The 21303-nt window shown below is 40.4% G+C and overlaps 1 protein-coding gene across 1 annotated transcript in view; it reads right to left on the bottom strand.

The window, feature by feature from the left end:
* The window catches only part of KIAA1429 (KIAA1429 ortholog), a gene marked incomplete at its 5' end in the record, with an annotated part of 21717 nt that extends 641 nt beyond the window's left edge, over positions 1 to 21076 (bottom strand). The window contains 18 exons of the mRNA XM_010294314.1: positions 1 to 139; positions 943 to 1274; positions 1413 to 1579; positions 2620 to 2716; positions 2971 to 3131; positions 5000 to 5152; positions 5751 to 5883; positions 8074 to 8291; positions 9859 to 10111; positions 10864 to 11099; positions 11694 to 12238; positions 12376 to 12469; positions 12943 to 13025; positions 14439 to 14593; positions 15868 to 16359; positions 17401 to 18553; positions 19277 to 19570; positions 20893 to 21076. The exon at positions 1 to 139 is cut by the window's left edge and continues 32 nt beyond it. Coding sequence (XP_010292616.1) covers positions 1 to 139; positions 943 to 1274; positions 1413 to 1579; positions 2620 to 2716; positions 2971 to 3131; positions 5000 to 5152; positions 5751 to 5883; positions 8074 to 8291; positions 9859 to 10111; positions 10864 to 11099; positions 11694 to 12238; positions 12376 to 12469; positions 12943 to 13025; positions 14439 to 14593; positions 15868 to 16359; positions 17401 to 18553; positions 19277 to 19570; positions 20893 to 21076 — 4889 coding nt within the window. The remainder of the gene's footprint in view (positions 140 to 942; positions 1275 to 1412; positions 1580 to 2619; positions 2717 to 2970; positions 3132 to 4999; positions 5153 to 5750; positions 5884 to 8073; positions 8292 to 9858; positions 10112 to 10863; positions 11100 to 11693; positions 12239 to 12375; positions 12470 to 12942; positions 13026 to 14438; positions 14594 to 15867; positions 16360 to 17400; positions 18554 to 19276; positions 19571 to 20892) is intronic.
* Between the last annotated feature and the right edge of the window lie 227 nt (positions 21077 to 21303).

Raw genomic sequence — 21303 nt, 5'->3', positions numbered from 1 at the left:
GAACTTAATGGTCTCAATGGTGGCAGTGGACCCCTGTTAAAATTGCTTTGGCCGCCTCTACTGTCATTGTAGGTTCCCCTGGGCGTACTCTGTGCACTCCAACTTGAGCCTCGAGCGCCTTCACGACGACTGTAATTTCCTAGATAGGGAGAGAAAAACCCATGCACCGTTAAGCAAACAATTTTTTTTTTTCATTTCAATCTTCACAATAATCAGGGTGGTAAGCATAATATTTACATAATTCAAATAGATAAAGGTACCCTCAGTAGTCTAACTCAAAGTCTACAAGTTACCATATCATACACAGAATCAGGGGAAAATACCTATTTTTCAGATATGAACTCAAGTTTAAAAGAATCCACATTATCTAGTGTATTAAGATAGATGCCTATACTTTAAGGCTTTGTGGTAAAGTAAATCCTAGTATTTATAACTTAGCAAATGGAAGTATTTTCTGTTTCTACTATGCAAGGACTTGCCCTAATGATGGGATGGAAGGGAAAGGAATGCAGTCTTGTCCATATATGAAAGAAATTTAACACTCTGTAGCTAGAACATCCAGGTTCACTGAAAATTGCATCTTATTCTTGTCAGGATCTTCCTGTATTGTGATGCTTGATTTAAGGAACTACCTGTCACATGGTAGAGGGGGCTTTTTATTTTTCTGACTGCACATCTGAAGCACACCAACAGTTGCTAAAAGAAAACAGCTAACTCCTTTTGTAAAAGAGAGGGACAGAGAGACAACACAGGAATTCACAGCCTTGTTTCAATTCCACAGCACTCGAGAGAATCTTTTCTAGTGCTAAACAACTTATTTCAGCAACACTGCTTCAGGAACATCTCACACCAGGGATGATTAACTGGTAGTAAATTGGGTTAGTGTTACTGAAGCATTTTTAGCATTCACTTACTCCAATTCTAATACAAGAAACAACATACCTTTTGAAGCAGGTGGTGTAAAGAACCTGTTCTGACTGTGAAAAGCTCCTCGTCCGCCACGATTCCCTGAGAACCCACCACGTGAAGAAATCTTCTGTGACACTTTTGGTGGCCTTTTAGCTGGTGGTATCCCATCTGGAGCAACTACTTCTTTGCTCTCTGCAGCAACAAAATCATCCACATGCATGGAGGGTGGCCTGCTTGTATTCTGTTTCCGCTGACGGAAGATATCATGTGGTCGAATTCCTTGTCCAAATCCTCCTCTGCCTCTTCCTCTTGGTGGTGGCACAACATGAGCTCTCTTTGCAGGTTCTATGTACTCAGATTTTCCACTGTCATGACAAACCGTGATTTACTTAGTGTCAGGCATTCTCCATATTGGAGATGCAATTTGAAAGGTATTTGACATTTTGAGAATACACAAATCAGTGCTGAACACACTAACTCTTCACTCATTAAACTCATCTTACCTTGAAGTTATGAAGGTCTCATGCTTGTGCTTGCCGAGTTTGAACCCTTTTGTGGTTTTTGTGCGGCCAGGAGATGATGGTTCTGACAAAAATGACCTCTCCAGTTCAGCTTGCAAGTCAAAGTCACTGCAGCCCTTCTCTGACAGTTCAATTAGGTCAACTTTTACCTGCAATGATAGGGTTTAGTTTTATCACAATCATCACTAGCACCACTGAAGAAGAAAACATGTTGCACCAGGATGAATGAGATTCAGCTAGGGTCATTCTACTAGAGCAAAAAAGCTCCATCATCTACCTTTTAATGCAGTAGTGTGGCTCAAAATGAAAAGCAGCAGTAACAAAACAAAAAAGCAGCAGAGCTGCAACAAAATTGTCTTGATGGTTCTGAATCTCAACAAAGTCAAGGGCATAGCTTTCAAGTATGAACACCTGTCTTGTCACTAAATGACCTACAGTGAGGCACTCTTGCTTAAGCTACAGTCCTATAAATTTATTAATTTTGCTTTTATACAGGAATCAACAGTTTTGGTTTTGCTTAAGAAATTAACACACAAGTATCTTTGCCTGTAAATTAAAAAAAAGAGTAAAACTAAAAAAGAATGAACGCAATGAAGTCAACAGAAACTGATTATTTCTCACATAAGTTAAGACACTGCCAATTTCTTAGCATTATAAAAAAAGGATGTTATTGTATATTTTTCAAAATGACATTTAAAGTTTAGATTATAAAATCAAGTTTCAAATACTGCAAAAAGTTTCTGTGCAACTAGTTCCATTTAGTAGTGCCATTTTTCCCACTTCTGTCACATCAGAGCAAAGGTTTTTTTAAAAAAAGTGTAGCTATCAGGCTCTTTGGAGATTACTGCAATGACAGAAGACAAGCAAGGAAAAGAAAATAGATCACATTCTTTGTCTACGTTTAACACAAACTGATGAAAAGCCCCAGCAGCAATGCAAAAGCAGGTAGGACTGACACAACTGTTCCTCTAAAGGAGCTGACTTCTGCGTTAGAGCACTGCAGAAAGTGCTAATTTTGTGGCTGCTTTTGAGTGAACCTGAAGGCATTTGCTAACTCTTGTATCTGGGTCAATTTACAAGGGTGAGCTCAGGAAAACAAACTGTTTGGCCATATGAATTTCTGATGCTACGAGCTCAGGTTAACCCTCATTTTGAAATCCACTTCAGTTATGTTAATGAAGCCTTTTACCATATCCAGATCAGTGTCTATTTCTTCAGCCTGAAAAGGTGAGAACCACATGGACTTCAGCTGGTCATCCATCACGTCTGCCAACACGTATGTAGTCCTGCAACAAAACAATGCCAAATGCCTATTTGGTTACTAACTACAACCAACTGCAAGCATACGCAGCATTACAGAACCTGGGGTGAATGCTGCTGCCTTACCCTTGACACTTGCCTGAAATTAAATACAGTGGGACTAGTAGGTAGTAGTGACAACAGTGCTGTTTAGATTCCGTTTGTAAAATACTCATGCGCAAATTATTGCATTTTCTTAAGTAAATCAGAGGTAGTATGCTCACACAGTTAACCGTTTTACCTGTTGTTAAACAAATTCTGAAGAGAGTCTGGTGCAGAAAGAACAGGCTCTACATCTTGGTCACTCAGCGGACAAGAATCACCTGCTGATTCCAACAATTGCCTCACTCCAACGATGTTGTCCAGTAAGGATTCAAGGCCATCATCTTCCTTAGAACGATCCTAAGTCAACACAGCACAAGTCAGGACTTTTTACCCTCCTCAGAGAAGGAAATATACTTTTGTGAATTAAAAAAATAAAAGGGGGGGTACTACACAAAACAGTCTATCCATCCACAAATAGTGAAACTAACAGACCCAAGTAAAGAAACAACAGCAGAGAGCTCCTCAGTATGCTGTAAAACAAACCATGTCACCACATGCACATTCCAGTTGATGCAATAACCTCTATAACATAGTCCCAAAGAAGGCATCAGTCCAGGTTTTACTTAACAAGCTCCCTGCTAGAGCATTCCAACATCCTACGTGTCTGCTATTTCTCCTTCAGCACAGTTAGACCTTTTATCTTTTACCACAGATGTAGACAGCCAGGAGAGGGACAGGAGGGAGTACAGCACTGGAAGGGTCTTTGTGACCAATAGGCTGTGGAGCAGCTGTTTTACAGGCTCTTCTAAACCAGCCATCTATTGCACGGCTGCCATCAATGTAGGGTTAGATTTGAACATTAGAGTTAAGTTTGCGATTAGAATCACAGAAACGTTGGATGCACTGAATTCTACATGTCCTCTAGTTCAATCCCCCCTACTTGAAGCCGGACTATCATCAAGACCAGATCAGGTCAGCCATAACTTTATCTAGCCGCGTCTTAAAGCTTCAGTGACAGAGAGCCCATAACCACTCTGAGCAACCTGTTCAACTGCTCCATTTCTCTCTCTCCGATTTTTTTTTTTGCTAATGTCAACCTGAATCTCTAAAGCCAGAATCTGGGGCCATTGCCTCTTGTTTTATCATCTGGAATTACTGGAAGGAGTTTGATTCCACCACCTTTGTTACTATCCCCCGAACAGCTGTAAGTAGCTCAGAGATAGCTCCTTAGCCCTCTTCACCAAGCTAAACAAGCCCGGCTTCCTCCTCCTCTCTCTGTAGCACATGAGCTCTAGGTCCCTGACCACCTTGGTAGAACCCTCTTCAGTTTCCCTAGGTCTCTCTAGAACTGGCGAGAAGGCAAAGCTGGCCAAAGGCGAATGCAGCACTCCACATGAGAGCTCACCAGCATCCCATGGAGGGAGGCAGTAAAGTTCCTTGATTAGCTGACCATGCTCCTTCCAGGATAGCTGAGAACACAGTCTGCCTCATTTGTAGTGACCATGCACTGTTGGCCCATGTTCAACCTAACATCCACCATAACTACCTGGTCGTTTTCAGCCCAGCTCACATCAAGGCATGGGGTTATCCTGCTCTCACTGCAAAACGTCGCATTCTTCTTAATGAACCACACAAGCTTTCTGCTAAACCAGTCCTAAAAAGTTTATTGAAGTCCCTCCCTTGAGGCTTTGCTGTTTGTCACATTAGTCGCTCCCCCAGCTTACTGTCATACACAAATTCACTGAAGATGTATCCATTGTTCAGGTCCCTGATGAAAAAAATCCAACATCCATACTGACTCCTGGGTATTCCACTTGTTACTGATCCCCAGTAACATCAAGCCACTGCTAAGCAGTGGCTCCTGTTGCTTATTACGTTAACAATCTACTACACCACTACCCATCTCTCTGTTGTATGCATTTGCTGCCTTTCACCACCTCTTAACTGCCAATGCTCTATGGTGTGCAAATACTCTCAACACAAGGTAATACCAATCCTAACCGAAACTTCTTAGCATTACCATGATACAAAGTCAGCATCCATCCCGCATCGGAATAAGTGACGTTGGACATCAGTATTAAAACAATGGCAACAGCTATTACCAATTCCACGAGGCATGCCATAGAATTGCACACGCTTCCCATCAAGAAGATAGTCTATATTGTTTTAAAAACATGTTCAAATACAAGACTGCAACATCAACTTGATTATTTAAATTCTTTTACCATAACATGTTTCTCCAGATCAAGCAGCAGGTTTTCTGGGGTTTCTTCTTTGTTCTGCAGGAGATGTTTTAACTCTGCAGTAGTTAGACCCAGTGTTCTGCCTGGATGAGATCCATCTGTTTCCATAAGGCTTCCATCATCTCCACAACATCCCTGAAATATTTGGTAAGTGGGAAGTAAATACACATAAATATTCACTTCTGGGCTGCAAACCACTTAGAATTCAAACGTACATTAGAGCAAATCTTGCAAAACAAGAATGATCTCTTTATCTAAAAACATATTATGAAAAAATATTTAATAAAGTACATTTCAGTGGCCAAGTTTAGATGCTGCATCAAAATGATTGCAACTCTTTCCTATATAAGCTGAGGTTTGTACCAGAGAATTAACAAATATTTTATATTCCTTCCTATACTACGTATCAACACAGCAACTCTCTAACAGGATGCCATGAATCTAAAACCTGGACACAATAGCATGCTATTCGCTTAGGAAATCAATATGAATCAATATGCTGTTCTTCCTACTGAAAAACACTCTTATTTACTAAACATATATTCTGCTCAGCTTTCACAGATTTCATTAAAAACTAAAGATGGCACTAACACTACTGACATGGAAAAGCCTTACACTGCAATCTGCATAGTCAACTGCTTCTTGAAATAATTGCTCCTAAACATATCTCACACTGCAGATATCAGAGAAATGCAGCTGAGTTTGTGTAAGTATTCAATACATATTCACTTACCAGTGTATCGGAGTTTAGAATCTGTCGCATAAAATCCAAAAAAGAAGAGGCCAGTTCACCTGTGTCTTTGCTAAAACTAGTTATTACTCGCTTTAATACAGTATACAAAGCACTGGTGTGTTTTCTGAGCGCGCTGTTTTCATAATGAAAAGAGAAACAATACTTTATTAGTGCATACATTATGACTATTCCACTGTAACTTGTTGTAATTAAACAACATACATGCAAAATAAATTTGGTAAATTTTACAATTAGGTTAGGTTTTGATTATGAAGCAGGATCTTTGTTATTTTCTCTGTACTAGACTGTTGCTCTCACCAGTGCTGCCTGCAGATATTTCAGACCGCACATATACAGCAATACCTCTAAAACCTGCAAGAAATTACATTTTCACCTTCGGTGCAAGAGAGACAGGTGTGCAGAAATATTTGCCTGCACAAGCAGGATCATGCTTGCTGTTACAATGTTAAGTTTACAGACCACACCAAGTTGGGTGGGAGTGTTCATCTGCTGGAGGGTAGGAGGGCTCTGCAAAGGGACCTGGACAGGCTGGATCAATGGGCAGAGGCCAACTGTATGAGGTTTAATAAGGCCAAGTGCTGGATCCTGCACGTCGGTCACAACAACCCCATGCAACGCTACAGGCTGGGGGAGGAGTGGCTGGAGAGCTGCCTGGTGGAAAGGGTCCTGGGGATGCTGGTTGATAGCCAGCTGAACATGAGCCAGCAGTGTGTCCAGGTGGCCAAGGCGGCCAACAGCGTCCTGGCCTGTATCAGAAATAGTGTGGCCAGCAGGAGTAGGGAAGTGATTGTGCCCCTGTACTCGGCACTGGTGAGGTCACACCTCGAATCCTGTGTTCAGTTTTGGGCCCCTCACTACAAGAAGGACGCTGAGGTGCTGGAGCATGTCCAAAGAAGGGCAACAAAGCTGGTGAGGGGTCTGGAGAACAAGTCTTCTGAGGAGCAGTTGAGGGAATTGGGGTTTTTCAGTCTGGAGGAGGCTGAGGGGAGACCTTACCGCTCTCTACAACTACCTGAAAGGGGGTTGTGGCAAGGTGGGTGTTGGTCTCTTCTCCCAAGTAACGAGCGATAGGACAAGAGGAAATGGCCTCAAGTTGCACCAGGGGAGGTTTAGACTTGATATTAGGAAAAATTTCATTACAGAGAAGTAGTCAAGCATTGGAACAGGCTGCCCAGGGAGATGGTAGAGTCACCATCACTGGAAGTGTTCAAAAAACGTGTGGACGTGGCACTTCAGGACATGGTTTAGTGGGCATGGTGGTATTGGGTTGATGGTTGGACTTCATGATCTTAAAGGTCTTTTTCAACCTTAATGATTCTGTGATTCTGCCCCTCTACTCCACTCTGGTGAGACCCCACCTGGAGTCCTGCGTCCAGCTCTGGAACACTCAGCACAGGAAAGACATGGACCTGGTGGAGCGGGTCCAGAGGAGCGCCACCAAAATGATCGGAGGGCTGGAACACCTCTCCTATGGGGACAGTCTGAGAGTTGGGGTTGTTCAGCCTGGAGAAGAAAAGGCTCCAGGGAGACCTTATTGCAGCTTTACAGTACTTAAAGGGGGCTGCTATGAAAGATGGGGACAGACTTTTTAGCAGGGCCTGTTGTGATAGGACAAGGGGTAATGGTTTTAAACGAAAAGAGGGAAGATTACTAGATCTAGGCAAGCAGTTTTTCACAATGAGGGTGGTGAAACCCTGGCACAGGTTGCCCAGAGACGTGGTAGATGGGCCATCCCTGGAAACATTCCAGGTCAGGTTGGATGGGGCTCTGAGCAACCTGCTCTAGTTGAAGATGTCCCTGCTCACTGCAGGGGGGTTGGACTAGATGACCTTTAAGGGCCCCTTCCAACCCAAAATATTCTATGAGTCTATGATAAGGTCAGAATACTCTGGACAAGTGCAAACTGAATCACCTTAAAACAGAGGGATTGACAGACAGCTCTCCAGTGTCCCAGATGAGAGCTCCAACTACTGAGTGACACAAAAGGGAAGGACACAAGCACTAGATCTCGTTCTACTCCTCCAGCCTTGGAGTGGGGAAACAGTGTACAAACCTTTTTTCAATGCTTGTTTTGTTTCTTGAAAGAAAGTGCTCCTGTGTGCACAGTACAGAAATGATTCAGAGGTAAAATCTCAAGATTTGGAAGACCAAAATACTGAGTAAAACACTGAAGCCCCAAAGAGAAATGAGAGTTCAGGTGCCTTATCCTCAACATTTCCTACTAGACAAGTAGGAAATTATTTTACATTGCCAAAGTTTTTAAATAATTTTAAGTTGTCAGTGATATCTTAAAATACCATACCTCTTTAAGTGATAGAAGCCATAGTCATGCTCTGTAAGAAACATCATTGTTCGGATACATGTCAGCAGACAACTGTAACTGCTCTCAGAATTAGTTAATGTTTCCATCAGACAGTCACAAATTAAGGGCATCAGCTCTTTGTTTGGTAAGGAGTTGGAAAGCTGCTCCGATTCAGACACAGAGCCTTCTGATGAGCTTGGTAAAATGAGTGCAATATCCTAGAAAAAAAGTGATTATTATACACATAGTAAAAAATGCATTCTGTATACCAGCAATAAGTATAAGCCATACATTAAGTCAGAAGCACTAGATTCTTTCACTACCCCTTTATCACCTTATTCTACTATTTCAGTTATTACTGATGAGTAAAATACTAATCCAGAGTATCCTTTTTAATTTGGGTTAAGGGTTACAAACCATTATTGATTTTTAAAATCATAAAAGTTTCAAAGTGTGAAAATGTGATAGCAGAGCCACAACTAAAAGCCAAACAGTCATGGGATAATATGCATACAGTTTCTTGCCTAGGTAGTTAAAAAGTCCCTTAATCTCAAAACATTCATCGAAATACGAGGAGCAGCTGAGGTCACTTGGTTTGTTCAGCTTGGAGAAGAGAAGGCTGAGCGAGGCCTCACTGCAGCCTACACCTTCCTCAAGAGGAGCAGTGGAGGGAGAGGTGCTAACCTCCTCTCTGGTGACCAGCAATAGGACATGAGGAAATGGAATGAAGCTGTGCCCGGTGAAGTTCAGGTTGGACATTAGGACATAGTTCTTCACAGAGGGTGGTCAGTCACTGGAACAGGCTGCCCAGGGAAGTGGTAATGGCACCAAGCCTGTCAGATTTCAGGGAGCCTCTGGATGACGCCCTTAGTCACATGGTTTAGTTTTAGGTAGTCCCACGTGGAGCAGGGAGTTGGACTCAATGATCATTATGGGTCCCTTCCAGCTGGAGATATTCTATGATTCTGTGGTTCTATGAAAATTAAGAGGCTGCAGACACCACCTAGGAATTTTAAGATCTACTGCCCCCTCCCCATTTTACATAAAATAAACCAAGACTGACTTTCACAATGAATTTGCATGGGCAAAGAGCTCTTGTTTATATGCAAATGGATGATTAATCTGTACTGAACAACAATGCCCAAATGTCTTTTGCATAAGTGGGTAAGCATTAAAGCAAATAAATACATGCAACTAGTAAGACAAATAATGACTGCAAATCTATGCACACAACTAATGAGAAACTACTCGGGCTAGTCTATGAACCAGTTTCCAGATAACGTTTTTTCCTTGCTCTAGTAGCTTATGCCTTTTTTTTTTTTTAACGGTGGAGTTTTATAGTAGCAGCATATCATGTATATCTTTATATTTGGGATACATTTTTAATAGGTTTCCGTTAGACAACTAAGAGGTACATATTTATTCAGCTAGGTAAGAGGTGAATAGTGACGACACAAGTTTTGCCAGTGGCCCATAGGGAGAAACGGCATCCCTCTCAGCTGAGGGGACAGTCAATCTTTGTGCCATTCAGTTTTTGGCCTCTAATGAGCTACCAGAATAGTGCACATAATGCAAAAGAGATATCATCAAATGAAAAGATTTACATTCAAGAGCAACAAGACAGCAAGTCTGCCAAAGCAGCCAACCATAGACTTTTTTCTTTTTGTGTTTTAACAAGGTTTATTTTTTTTTCTTTTGGAAAAAAGCAGGCACCTAAGAAATAACCTCATTTAATTTGTCTCCTACAATTATCAATACATACCATGCATTAAATATAAAAAATACCTGATCACAGAGGGACTGCAAAAGGGAAGTTACATATTCAGCACACTGTTGATGAGTGACATTGTCCCCAGCTGATCGCATCAAAGCCAAGAGCTCCTGGAAAACCTCTGCATACTTTTCATCACCTTTGGTAGTTCCATTGATAAGATGCAAAATAGCCAATTTACAAGCTTTATGTGAAGCCAGGGCATCCAATAAAGCAAGCAATCGAGTGGTCTGTCCAGTGTACTGTTTCTCTTTATCTTCTGTGTTGCTGAAAGGATAGCAAGGCACTTTGAAAAAAGGTGGTTTTGTAGTTTTTTAGATCACTTTAAAACAACCATTACAGAGGTCATAATTCTGTATTTGAAAAAAATACTTAGTTTACATACTTAAACTTACAGTTTCATTTACTTTTTGAAAATAGCTCAACTTTCACTAAATGACTTCTGGTTGCATGGTAAATTAACTAATCTACTATGCATTTAACATACTATAGGGCATCTAACTGTATACGGATAAATATGCTTTTATACAAACAGTATTTAATTCTATGTGGATAATTATGCTTTTAAATAAACAGTACTCATTGTTTCAAAACACTCTGAATTTGTAGTATTCAACTTCCTCCATCTTACAAACACCTACACATTTTCCTCTTGGTATGCAAATCCCAGTATAGCAAACTTTACTGGCCTACTTTTCTTATTTATATCAGATGCTTCAGAAGCACTTCACAGATGAGATAAGGCTTTGTAGGGACAGCCTGAAGAAAATCTTCCTAAAATACTTACCATAAGCATACAACGTGAAACCATCCTACACCAAAACTTAAAAGCACAAGATGGTTCCTTCACAACACTAAGCGTTGTCAGGATACAATGTATAGCACCAAACTGAGAATTCATTCAGTTCATAATGGGTAAGTAATACTTCTGTATTTTCCTCCTGCTAAATCTACTGCACAGAACCAAGGTGAATTTAACAGTTCATTAAAGAAATCTTTGCAATAGAAAACAAAGATACCTTTGTAGGTCTTCTACTATCAGATCCAATACAGTCCTCATGATAAGAAGAGCAGTAGGTGAAGCCAAGTCACACAACTGAACACAGATACGTCTCAACATATGCTGAATAGGCTGGCAAGATGAACCGGAGAAAGACCGAACTATCTCCTGTATCAGTTTGGCCTGAACATGAAGATGCATACTCCACAGCTTCCTGGTGTTGAGTGCCACTGAAATGTCATGTGGTTCAATTACCTGCAGGAACAGAAGGACACAAGGTTTTTCCTTTCAACTTTTATCATAAAACCTGAACTCTATCACAAGGTATAAACAATGACTAAGTACTAATAATGTCCTCATCAAAAACATGGAATGCCATTTTCATTATTATCACTGAATGACAGGGCATGATTCCAGCAAATTAGGTATTCCTTCGGGAGCATGGGTTGTCACACACCTTTTATGCTTACTCATTAAAGATCACAAATTCAAGATCCATGCCAAAAGAAAGGACAGCCTCAATATATTGAGAGTTTGGCATTCACGATTAAATTCAAAGGTTTCGCAGTCAACCATTTAAGTAACAGAATGGGAGTCGAGAGAATTTCACAAGGGGCAAAAAAAACAACATATGACTGCTGATTTAAAAAGGTGCTCCAAATAATAACAATTTTGTTTCCGATGAAAAAGAAGTACCTTCAAAGAATCCATATGAATACAAATACTTTACAGAACCTTTAATTCATCCTGTTGTATGTAAAACATATCTGTTTTTTCCATAGCTACGAAAATGGTCTAAGGGTTAGCCATAATTAAAATTCTTGAAAAACTAAAATATCTAAATTATACCTGAGTTGTCTGCATGGGCAGTGGAAGAGGCAACAATTCTGAAAGCAGTATAAGTCCAGAGAAAAAGCCTTCGGGAATTCTCAAAATTGAAGAGAGAACTTCCTTCAGCATTAAAGACCAAGTATTGTTTGCCAAAGTTTCTTCAGAAATGGTAAGTTTTTCATTAACACCTTGTGTAAAAGTCAGTAAGATATCAACAATGTCATTCTGAATTTTTTGTTCATCGCTATCTAAGCGGCCTGAGAGAGGAATAGAACAAAGGAGCATATGTAAAGAAACAAGTGCTGATGGAACACGCATGTCTTTGAATTCAAAGGATCCACCCCTCAGGAGTTCTGTCAGCATTGTTTTAAGGAGAGTAAGTGTACAGCGTGCCATAGAAACAGTAGTGACTCTGTGAAGTGTGGTGCCCATGTTGACATGGAGTCGCCAAGGCTGAATAAGTATGCTGTTCAACTTCTGTAATACCCGGATAAAGGTGTCCATTCCCTCAGAAGAAAAGAGCTGAATAACTGCAAGATTCCATTTAAGGTCCTTCTGTTGACCTGCATGGAAAAGAAATAACATTTCTGTATGTCTAATTTCTCCTGGGCGATCACAGTTACACTTTAGACATGTTTAAGTAGAAGACTTGGAAAAACTAAGATTTCTATGTTAAGCAGTGCAAATATATTAACCATACCTTCTACCAGAGGCGGTGGACATGCAACATGACAAAGAACACGAAGTGCAGTAGGAAGACCAACTCCATCTGGGGTCATCAAACTGTCAATATTCTTTTTGTGGGGGTGGGAGGCGAAGGAAAAAAAAAAGAACCCATATTACAAGGAAGACTTTACAACAAGTATATCACTAGCTTAGTAGTCAAATTCTGTATTTAGTTACGGTAAGTATTCCACAAAATTTAAGTTCAGTTATTCCACCTTTTGGAAAGCAGTCACAAATATGGGAGAAGCAAAACAAAGGAGGGTCAATGTTTGCATTGTTTGCTTTTTTTATGGGAAGTTAGAAGATTTAAATAGTTGGATCTTTGCATCATGTAGTTACCTTAGATTTTGTTTCAATAAATATAACTGAGTGCAAGACCTGGCCTAGATCATAAGCTTTAATAGAAACACCTATTTTGGATAATAGTATATATTTTTAAATATCATACATTAGTAAATACCTAAGATAAAATATCAAACTACAAAAGGTCTAAACTTATAGAGTATAATTAAAAGATAGTATCTATCTGTATTTTACTAACCTGTTTGATATATTCAATGAGATTTGGAATACAATTTATTTCAAATCTAAGATTTTTCAAAGGTTCAAGCCACTTGCTGAGCTCTGGGGGACAAAAAAAAAAAGACTTAATCAAGTAACTTGTCAGTGCATTTATGAACATAAAAATTTTTTCAATAAAAATGTACTTGATTTATACAACAGGTACTAAGGCCAAGTGTGAAATTTTTGAGGCATACATTGCAGCTGTAGCCAGCTGAAGAGCATCAACATAAATAAGACTTCAGAACAGGCAATACACCTCATGTACACCAACAAAATTTGGCTCAAGTCAACCCGAACACTCAAATAATTTTCATCTTATTTTCTGTATTATTTGTAATTAAACATATTTTATAAAAGACAGTAAGCATCCCACTGTCAGCTAAAGAACAAGCCAATAAGGGGAAGGAACAAAGCACATTCCCCTTAATGTACATAAGGTTATTACAAACTGAATCCAAAACTCCTATTAAATGCCCAAATGGAGCTAATCTCTGCACCAGTAACACATACTCACTCTGGAAGTCCTTACAGATTAATAATCTCTCCCTCAGTCCAGAATAACCTGAAAGTCCTAATTTTGGGGAACAAGAGATTTAAAGTTTTAAAACCCATTGGTCCTGAAAATATTTAGAAGAATCTGAAGGTTCAAAGGTCGACTGGATATGACTTGACAACTAATTCTCAGGCTGATTTCATGATTTGGTTTAATAAACCAGCCCCGCTCCTCATGAAATTATCTGATGATCAGGTGAGGAGCAAAGAAATAAAAGCATGGCAGAGGAGTACATTTAAGCTTTGGAAGAAATTACTGGTATGTCTACATGAGTCAGTTAAGCAGTGCAGAGCACAACTCTGGACATCAGAGTTTCAACATTCAGGTATCAGAATAGTCCCCAGCAGGCTTTTTCCAAAGGACCTGGGCCTGATCTGTGAGTCAACACTCAGGGAACATACCAAGACACAGTCTAGAGGTCAAAAAATATAATAACCAGGTAACATGGTTATTATTAAGTTAATGGTTATTAACATTCCATGCCACTTGGCCAAGGTGCCAAGAAAACAGTCCCAGGATTAATTTATTGGTATAGTATATAAAGACCCTATAAGGCTACATCACTAAAGGGAACAACAAAAATAAGTCAGCTCACTCACTAGTTAGTCCTTTTTTACTAAAATTTGCTCTCCTATTTTCCACACAGAAATAATTCCAAACTTCATCTAATTATCCAAAATCCATGGTAGTTAATATTACTTGTCAAATAATTTAGCTATAAAGAATTTCCTATTTAACTCTCATTAACAGGAAACAAATTACACATTATCTCAGTGACTCAACTAATCAGATGCAGCTGGAAAAGGAATTTCATTATACATATTATCCAAACCAGATGATTGTGAAGCACCAATTACCCACATATAAAAGGTTTCTTCTATACTTTCAAACAATTCAGCTGATAATGACACATACCATACCTTGCAATTTGGTGTTATTTTCATCTGCTTTACAAAGCTTCAGCAAAGGCGCTGAGTGCTGTTCCAGCATTTGGACATCACTGGAAGACTGAACCACCAGCAAAACAAGGATGCAAGCATAATTATAAGCAACTGATTTCTTAGACTTTGAGTCTCTGAAACAACAACAAGGATTTTCTTTAGATCTCAGCTAATACAACTGGTTATCTGTTAAATTTTCATTCCTTGACCCCTAAAAGTCTGCCTACACAACTTTTACCTTCCCTAAGGATTGCCCCATATAATTATCAACAAAAAAAACCCCACCCAATTTTCTCCTATGCTTTTTCAAAAGTGAAAGCTTTCTTTTACGTTGACTTCATATTTCAGCATCCACAAAAGATGAGAGTGAGTCAAGCAGCACACAAATTTTTTTCTGTAACTTTGGTTTATAAATCCTGTTTTAAAAGCACTGCTACCTAAAGTAGTAAAACTTCCTGTCCAGAGAAAATAATGACTGGTTTTTAACACTGTCCTGGTTTCAGCTGGGATAGAGTTACTTTTCTTCCTAGCAGCTGGTATAGTGCTGTGTTTTGGATTTGGGATGAAAATAACATTGAAAACATTTTGTTTGCAGTTATTGCTAAGCAGTTGAGGACTGTTTAGCTTCTCATGCTGGCCTGCCAGCAAGAAGGCAGGGGTTGCACAGGAATCTGAGAGGGGGCACAGCCAGGACAGATGACCCAGGCTGGCCAAAGGGATATTCCATACCATACGGTGTCATGCTCAGTATATAAACTGCGGGAGTTGGCCAGGGAGGACCACTGCTCAGGAACTGGCTGGGCATCGGTCAGCAGGTGGTGAGCAACTGCATTGTGCATCGCCTGTTTTGTATATACTTTTATCATCATTATTTCTTCCCCCGCCTTTTCTGTCCTATTAAACTGTCTTTATCTCAACCCATGAATTTTTTTTTTTTTCCCCCTGATTCTCTCCCTCATCCCACCTGGGAGGGGTTAGTGAGCAAACGGCTGTGTGCTGTTTAGCTGCTTGCCAGGTTAGATCACAACAAACATTTGTAAGAACTTAAAGAACTGAGAGATTCCCATCCCAGAGAAGTGTGCAGTGTCCAGTTTCCACAGTCAAATCTCTTGTTTGTTTCATGGTCAAATTTTATGCTTGAATGAAAACTGCCTACTTACTGATTTTTTCATATAGCCAAAAGTCTGACCTATATTACAACACCTTTGTGGATGCAGATTCTGAGTATTAAGTACTTGATTACAAATGACAGGCCTGATTTTCTACTACGTTCTTCTACTCGAGTCATTTTTTTTTTTAATAAAAATATGATCTAAAAGAAAAAAGTATTTTAGTTTTACTGAATTATTTATAAAAGATACTTCTAAAATCTAAAAACCTAAAGTATATAAATAAATGCATAAATTACCCTAAAGCTTCTTTGGAATAGTACTCCATTAGAGTAATAAGACTTTGGAGATTTTTCTCCAGACTGAAAACATGAGCCACAGCAGATCTTCCCACAGGGTTAAAGGTAATCAAGTAAAGGTTGTGAAGTGTTCCCAGCAGATCTGAATGGTCAGTCTCCTCACTGGCTGTGCACCGCTGAAAGTGGCAGAATAATTCTGAAATGCATTGTAATGTCTGTGTTGAATGCAGCAGCCACAGGGCAAAAGCATCCTCATTGGCACCATCTGATTGGAGACCTTCCTCTTGATCCGGATCAGAAAACTGACAAAGTGCTCTAATCAACAAGTTTGTTGCTTCGTACTCGGAAATAAAGAAAAGAAGACCCTTCTGTGACTGTGCCAAGAAACGCAATATATCTCGTACAGCTTGAAGCACACCTGGATGTGCCCCTGTCACTGGAATAGACAGTAGCAAAGTAATGCATTCCAAAAAATGGTGACTATGAAGATATCTGGAAAAAAAAAAAAAAAGACGAAAATAATCAGTAATATCACAGTCATCTGTCAACACTGCATAATAACATTATATAAAATTACATACCTCCTAGCTTCAGCAATTATTGCTCTGTGGACTATAAGAAATAATAACTAATTATGAAGTAGTGCAAAATTTTCATCTTCAAAAACATTAATTGCTATAATTTTACAGGAAATAAATCCCTAAATATGAAGTTCCAATCTCAAAAAAACTCACCAAAAAAACCCTCACCTTAGCTACAAACAAAATAAGACTTTGTATTTTATTACATTTGCTGTATCTGAACCACCATCAATGCTGCCTTAAATGACTTAAATATACTAAGAAATGAATGCTTTTAGCAGATGTAGGATGTCATTTGAAGACTCTTTGTATGTAGATGCTTATATTAAGCCATGACCTACACTGCTGCTATCAAAGAAACATGTTAGCATTTAGTGAAATGCTTTCTAGGCAGAAACTTGCTAGCAGAGAAATAACCCATGAGACCCTTTGAACGGCTGAAAGCAGGCAGGCCTCAACTCCTCTGCCTGTGCTGTGAAACAGCGAGCTACACTGACACAACTGCATGACTTCTAACCAGGGCTGGCTTCTATCTTGGCACCTTGGCATACAGACCGAGGTATTCCAGACTTGTTTCATCCATACACACAGATGTGTTCCAAGACAAAGGGAAAACACTCTAGGTCTGCAACAATTTTCAAGTATGCACTTGTACAGCACCTAGCACAACTGGTCAGGATCTATGAATGCGACCGAAGTGCTAGCATGGTATCAGCAATAACAAGAGGCAAACTTCTTGTTATATGCATGCTAGGTTGATTGAAAGCCAACAAAATAACAGGTACATTAACTATCAAACTCTCTCAGACTTTATAAGCACAATCTAGAATCTTCCAATAAATTATGAAGTGAAACATCTAGAAAAGTGTTAGTCAGCAAAGTCACCCCTGAAAATTACCTATATCAAGCTAGAGGAAATATGCCCTAGAAAGTGAACTTGCAACTGCCATACCTGAACAGGACAGGGTAGGGATCATCCCTTTCTGGAGGGCCTGTAATACGTGCCATGGTTGGGAAAGATTTCACAGGTGGCTGAATCATTGTATGAGGAGCAGTTTCCATCAAATGGAAGATTTCTTCAAGAAGACTAACAAGTTTTTCCATCTCTCCTTCGCTTATGTTAGAAGATTCCAAAAGATGATCCATGTCCATTGGAGCCTCCACATCATTCTCATATTCTTGGTTGGTTCTTTCAAGTCCTGCCAAGTCCTGGTCCTGTTCCGGCTCCGTGTGATTAGGAAGAGAAGGAGTGTTCTCTGCTAACTGATCAACCACCTTTTTAATATCTGACAGAATCTCATAGAAGTGACATTTCTGGAGAATTGCAGAACCAGCAGTAACTACTCTCACAGTCTGATCTAACAGTATGAGTTCCAGGAGTTTTTGATAACCGCTTTTTTCATCTACATCTAGACCACCTCTTAGAAACATTTCCATACCCTCAGTCATACTAATAACACTATCCAAAGCCTTAAAAGCATTAAGTTTAAGGGAGGATGATACATGATCTGCAAACAACAGTTCAAATAACACATTAATAACTCCTGCCTGCAAGAGTGCCATTATTCCTTGAGTCCCACATTCCCCTAACGATGATACCAATTTTGTCCCAGCTTTGAGTTGTCGGACATTCAAAGCAATGGGCTGTTTGAGAGCTACCTGAAGGTTTAAAGCTTGGAGGGTCCAGTCCACTAGGTGGGTAATATAGTCTTGCTTTGTGTCTTTCACCTGCAGGTAGCTCAATCCTTTTACTATTAAACTCGGAACTTCTTCTAATGCAGTGACCCACTTTGCACCCCTTTCCTCTTGATATAATTCCAACAGTTCAGTTAATTTAACTGAGGCTTCCACTGCCCCTGAATTTTCTTTTTCTGGGTCTTGGTCCTTTATTTTACCAACTTCGTTTTCAAATACAGTCTTGTAAGGGCAGCTGAAGTATAGAAGAGGTCCAAGCTCCCTTTCAAAAGGCTCATATGTTACAGGAGGCACAGATGCCAGATCCTCAGGAGTATATTCAATATCAAAGCTTGGATACTTAAATGTTTCACGTTCCAGATCAGCAATTCCATCCTCATCACTTGAAATCTGCTCATATCCATCATCTCCTAAAAAGATTCAGTTACAAAATAAATTCAGTTATGAATAAACCAGTTGATAACTGCAGAGAATCTGCTCAAAAGAAAAAAGTAATAATTTATTTAATACAAATATTACTGGTTAGAGAACAACCATACACTAACATACAGAAAGCTTTCTCTCACCAGATGTAACTGAAAGCCCCAGCTGACAGATTGTTTAATGTAATAACGGAGACATTTAAAAGAATGTATAAGCAAAAAGTTTAACTAGGATACTACATGAATATTGTCCAATTTTCTTCCTGTGATTATATCCATCATAAAACTTCTAACGTGAAATTTTGCACAGGCATGAGTGGGAACTATAAGTAATACAAGATGATGACTACTAACTTTATTACATAAACAAATTTATTTGATTTTTAATTAAGAAATAATTTCTTTCACCACTTTCCATTTTTAAACAAAACAGAGAACAAGATCAAATGTTCGTTCTCACCTATAAAAGCTGTATCTATTTTCCTCTATTTATAGAAAAGAACAGGAAGATTTGCTATAAAAGAATGAATATTCCACAGTGAAATACTACTCGAGAGATGTTAGAACCATAAATAAGGCAGGCAATGGTGCAGTGACAAAGAGAAAAGATCCAGCTCTCTTCACACCTAGTCATCACAACAGTACTGCCACCAAAAATTCATAAACCTGACTTTTTTTTTTTCCCCATAATTTTTTTACAACTTCACTTACCTTCACCTTCTTCTTCCTCTTCACCCTCCTCTTCATCTTCATCTTCCTCCTCCTCTTCCTCTTCTTCATCAGCAATACTCTCTACTGTTTGCCCATCATCATCATCATCATCCTCCTCCTCCTCCTCCTCCTCAACATCCACGTCATCTTCATCATCCCCTTCTTCTGGTTGATCTTCCTCCACTTCACCATCATCAGAATACTGGCTTTCTTGATGAATCGATGTTCGATCAGGAGAAATAGGCTCAAAGTAATCCTCCCTATGGTCCACATCATCTTCTTTTTCCCCAACCACTAAAAATATATACAAAGTTTAAGAAATAACAGTACTTCTCTGAAATCCAATGCTCAATAATATAGAATCATAGAATTGTTTAAGTTGGAAAGGACCTTTAAGATCGAGTCCAACCATTAACCTAGCACTGCCAAGTCCACCACTAAACCATGTCCCTAAGCACCACATTTACATGGCTTATAAATACCTCCAGGTATTTAAAGTCACCAGGGATGGTGACTCAACCACTTCCCTGGGCAGCCTGTTCCAGTGCTTGACAACCCTTGCAGTGAAGAGATTTTTCCTAACATCCAATCTAAACCTCCCCTGGTGCAACTTGAGGCCATTTCCTCTCATCCTATCGCTGGTTACTTGGGAGAAGAGACCAAAACGCACCGCACCACAAACCCCTTTCAGGTAGTTGTAAAGAGCAACAAGGTCTCACCTCAGCCTCCTTTTTTCCAGTCTAAACAACCCCAGTTCCCTCAGCTGCTCCTCAGAAGACTTGTGCTCCAGACCCCTCACCAGCTTCGTTGCCCTTCTTTGGACATGCTCGAACACCTCAACGTTGTTCTTGTAGTGAGGGCCCAACACTGAACACAGTATTTGAGGCGTGGCCTCACCAGTGCCACGTACAGGGGGACGATCACTTCCCTACTCCTGCTGGCCACACTATTTCTGATACGGACCAGGATGCTCTTGGCCTGCCTGGCCACCTGGGCACACTGCTGGCTCATCTTCAGCCAGCTATCAACCAGTGCCACCAGCTCCATTTCTGCCAGCCAGCTCTCCAGCCACTCTTCCCCAAGCCTGTAACATTGCATGTAGTTGCTGTGACCCTAGCACAGGACCAGGCACTTGACCTTGCTGAACCTCATGCAACTGGCCTCAGCCCATTGATCCAGCCTCTCCAAATGCCTCTGCAGAGCCTTTCTACCCTCAAGTAGGTCAACACTCCTGCCCGCCTTGGTGTCATCTGCAAACTTACTGAGGGAGCACTCGATCCCCTCATCCAGATCATCAATAAAGATAGGAAACAGAACTGGCCCCTGTGCTGAGCCCTGGGGAACACTACCTGTGACCGGCCGCCAACTGGATTTAACTCCATTCACCACAACTCTTTGGGCTCATCCATTCAGCCAGTTTTTTACGCAGTAAAGAGTACACGCATCTAAGCCATGAGCAGTCAGTTTCTCCAGGAGAATGCTGGGGGAAACAGTGTCAAAGGCTCTACTAAAGTCTAGGTAGACAACATCCACAGGCTTTTCCCCATCCACTAAGCAGGTCACTGTGTCACAGGAGATTAGGTTGGTCAAGCAGGACCTGACTTTCATAAACCCACGCTGACTGGGCCTGATCACCTGGGTATCCTGTATGTGCCGCATGAGAGCACTCAAGATGATCTGCTCCGTAACCTTCCTGGCACCAAAGTCAGGCTGACAGGCCTGTAGTTCCCCAGATCCTTCTTCCGGCCCTTCCTGTAGATGGGCGTCACATTTGCTAACCTCCAGTCCACTGGGACCTCCCTGGACAGCCAGGAATGCTTATAAATGATTGAAAGTGGCTTGGTGAGCACCTGCCCCAGCTCCCTCAGTACCCTTGGGTGGATCCCATCTGGCCCCACAGACCTGTCTGTGTCTAAGTGGTGTAGCAAGTTGCTAACCACTTCCCCTTGGATTATGGAGGCTTCCTTCTGCTCCCGGTCTTCCAGCGCAAGGGGCCGAGTACCCAGAGAACAACTGGTCTTACTATT

This window comes from Phaethon lepturus, unplaced genomic scaffold (assembly GCF_000687285.1).
Source record: "Phaethon lepturus isolate BGI_N335 unplaced genomic scaffold, ASM68728v1 scaffold3069, whole genome shotgun sequence".
NCBI lineage: Eukaryota > Metazoa > Chordata > Aves > Phaethontiformes > Phaethontidae > Phaethon > Phaethon lepturus.
This window is presented reverse-complemented; position numbering and strand designations above follow the sequence as displayed.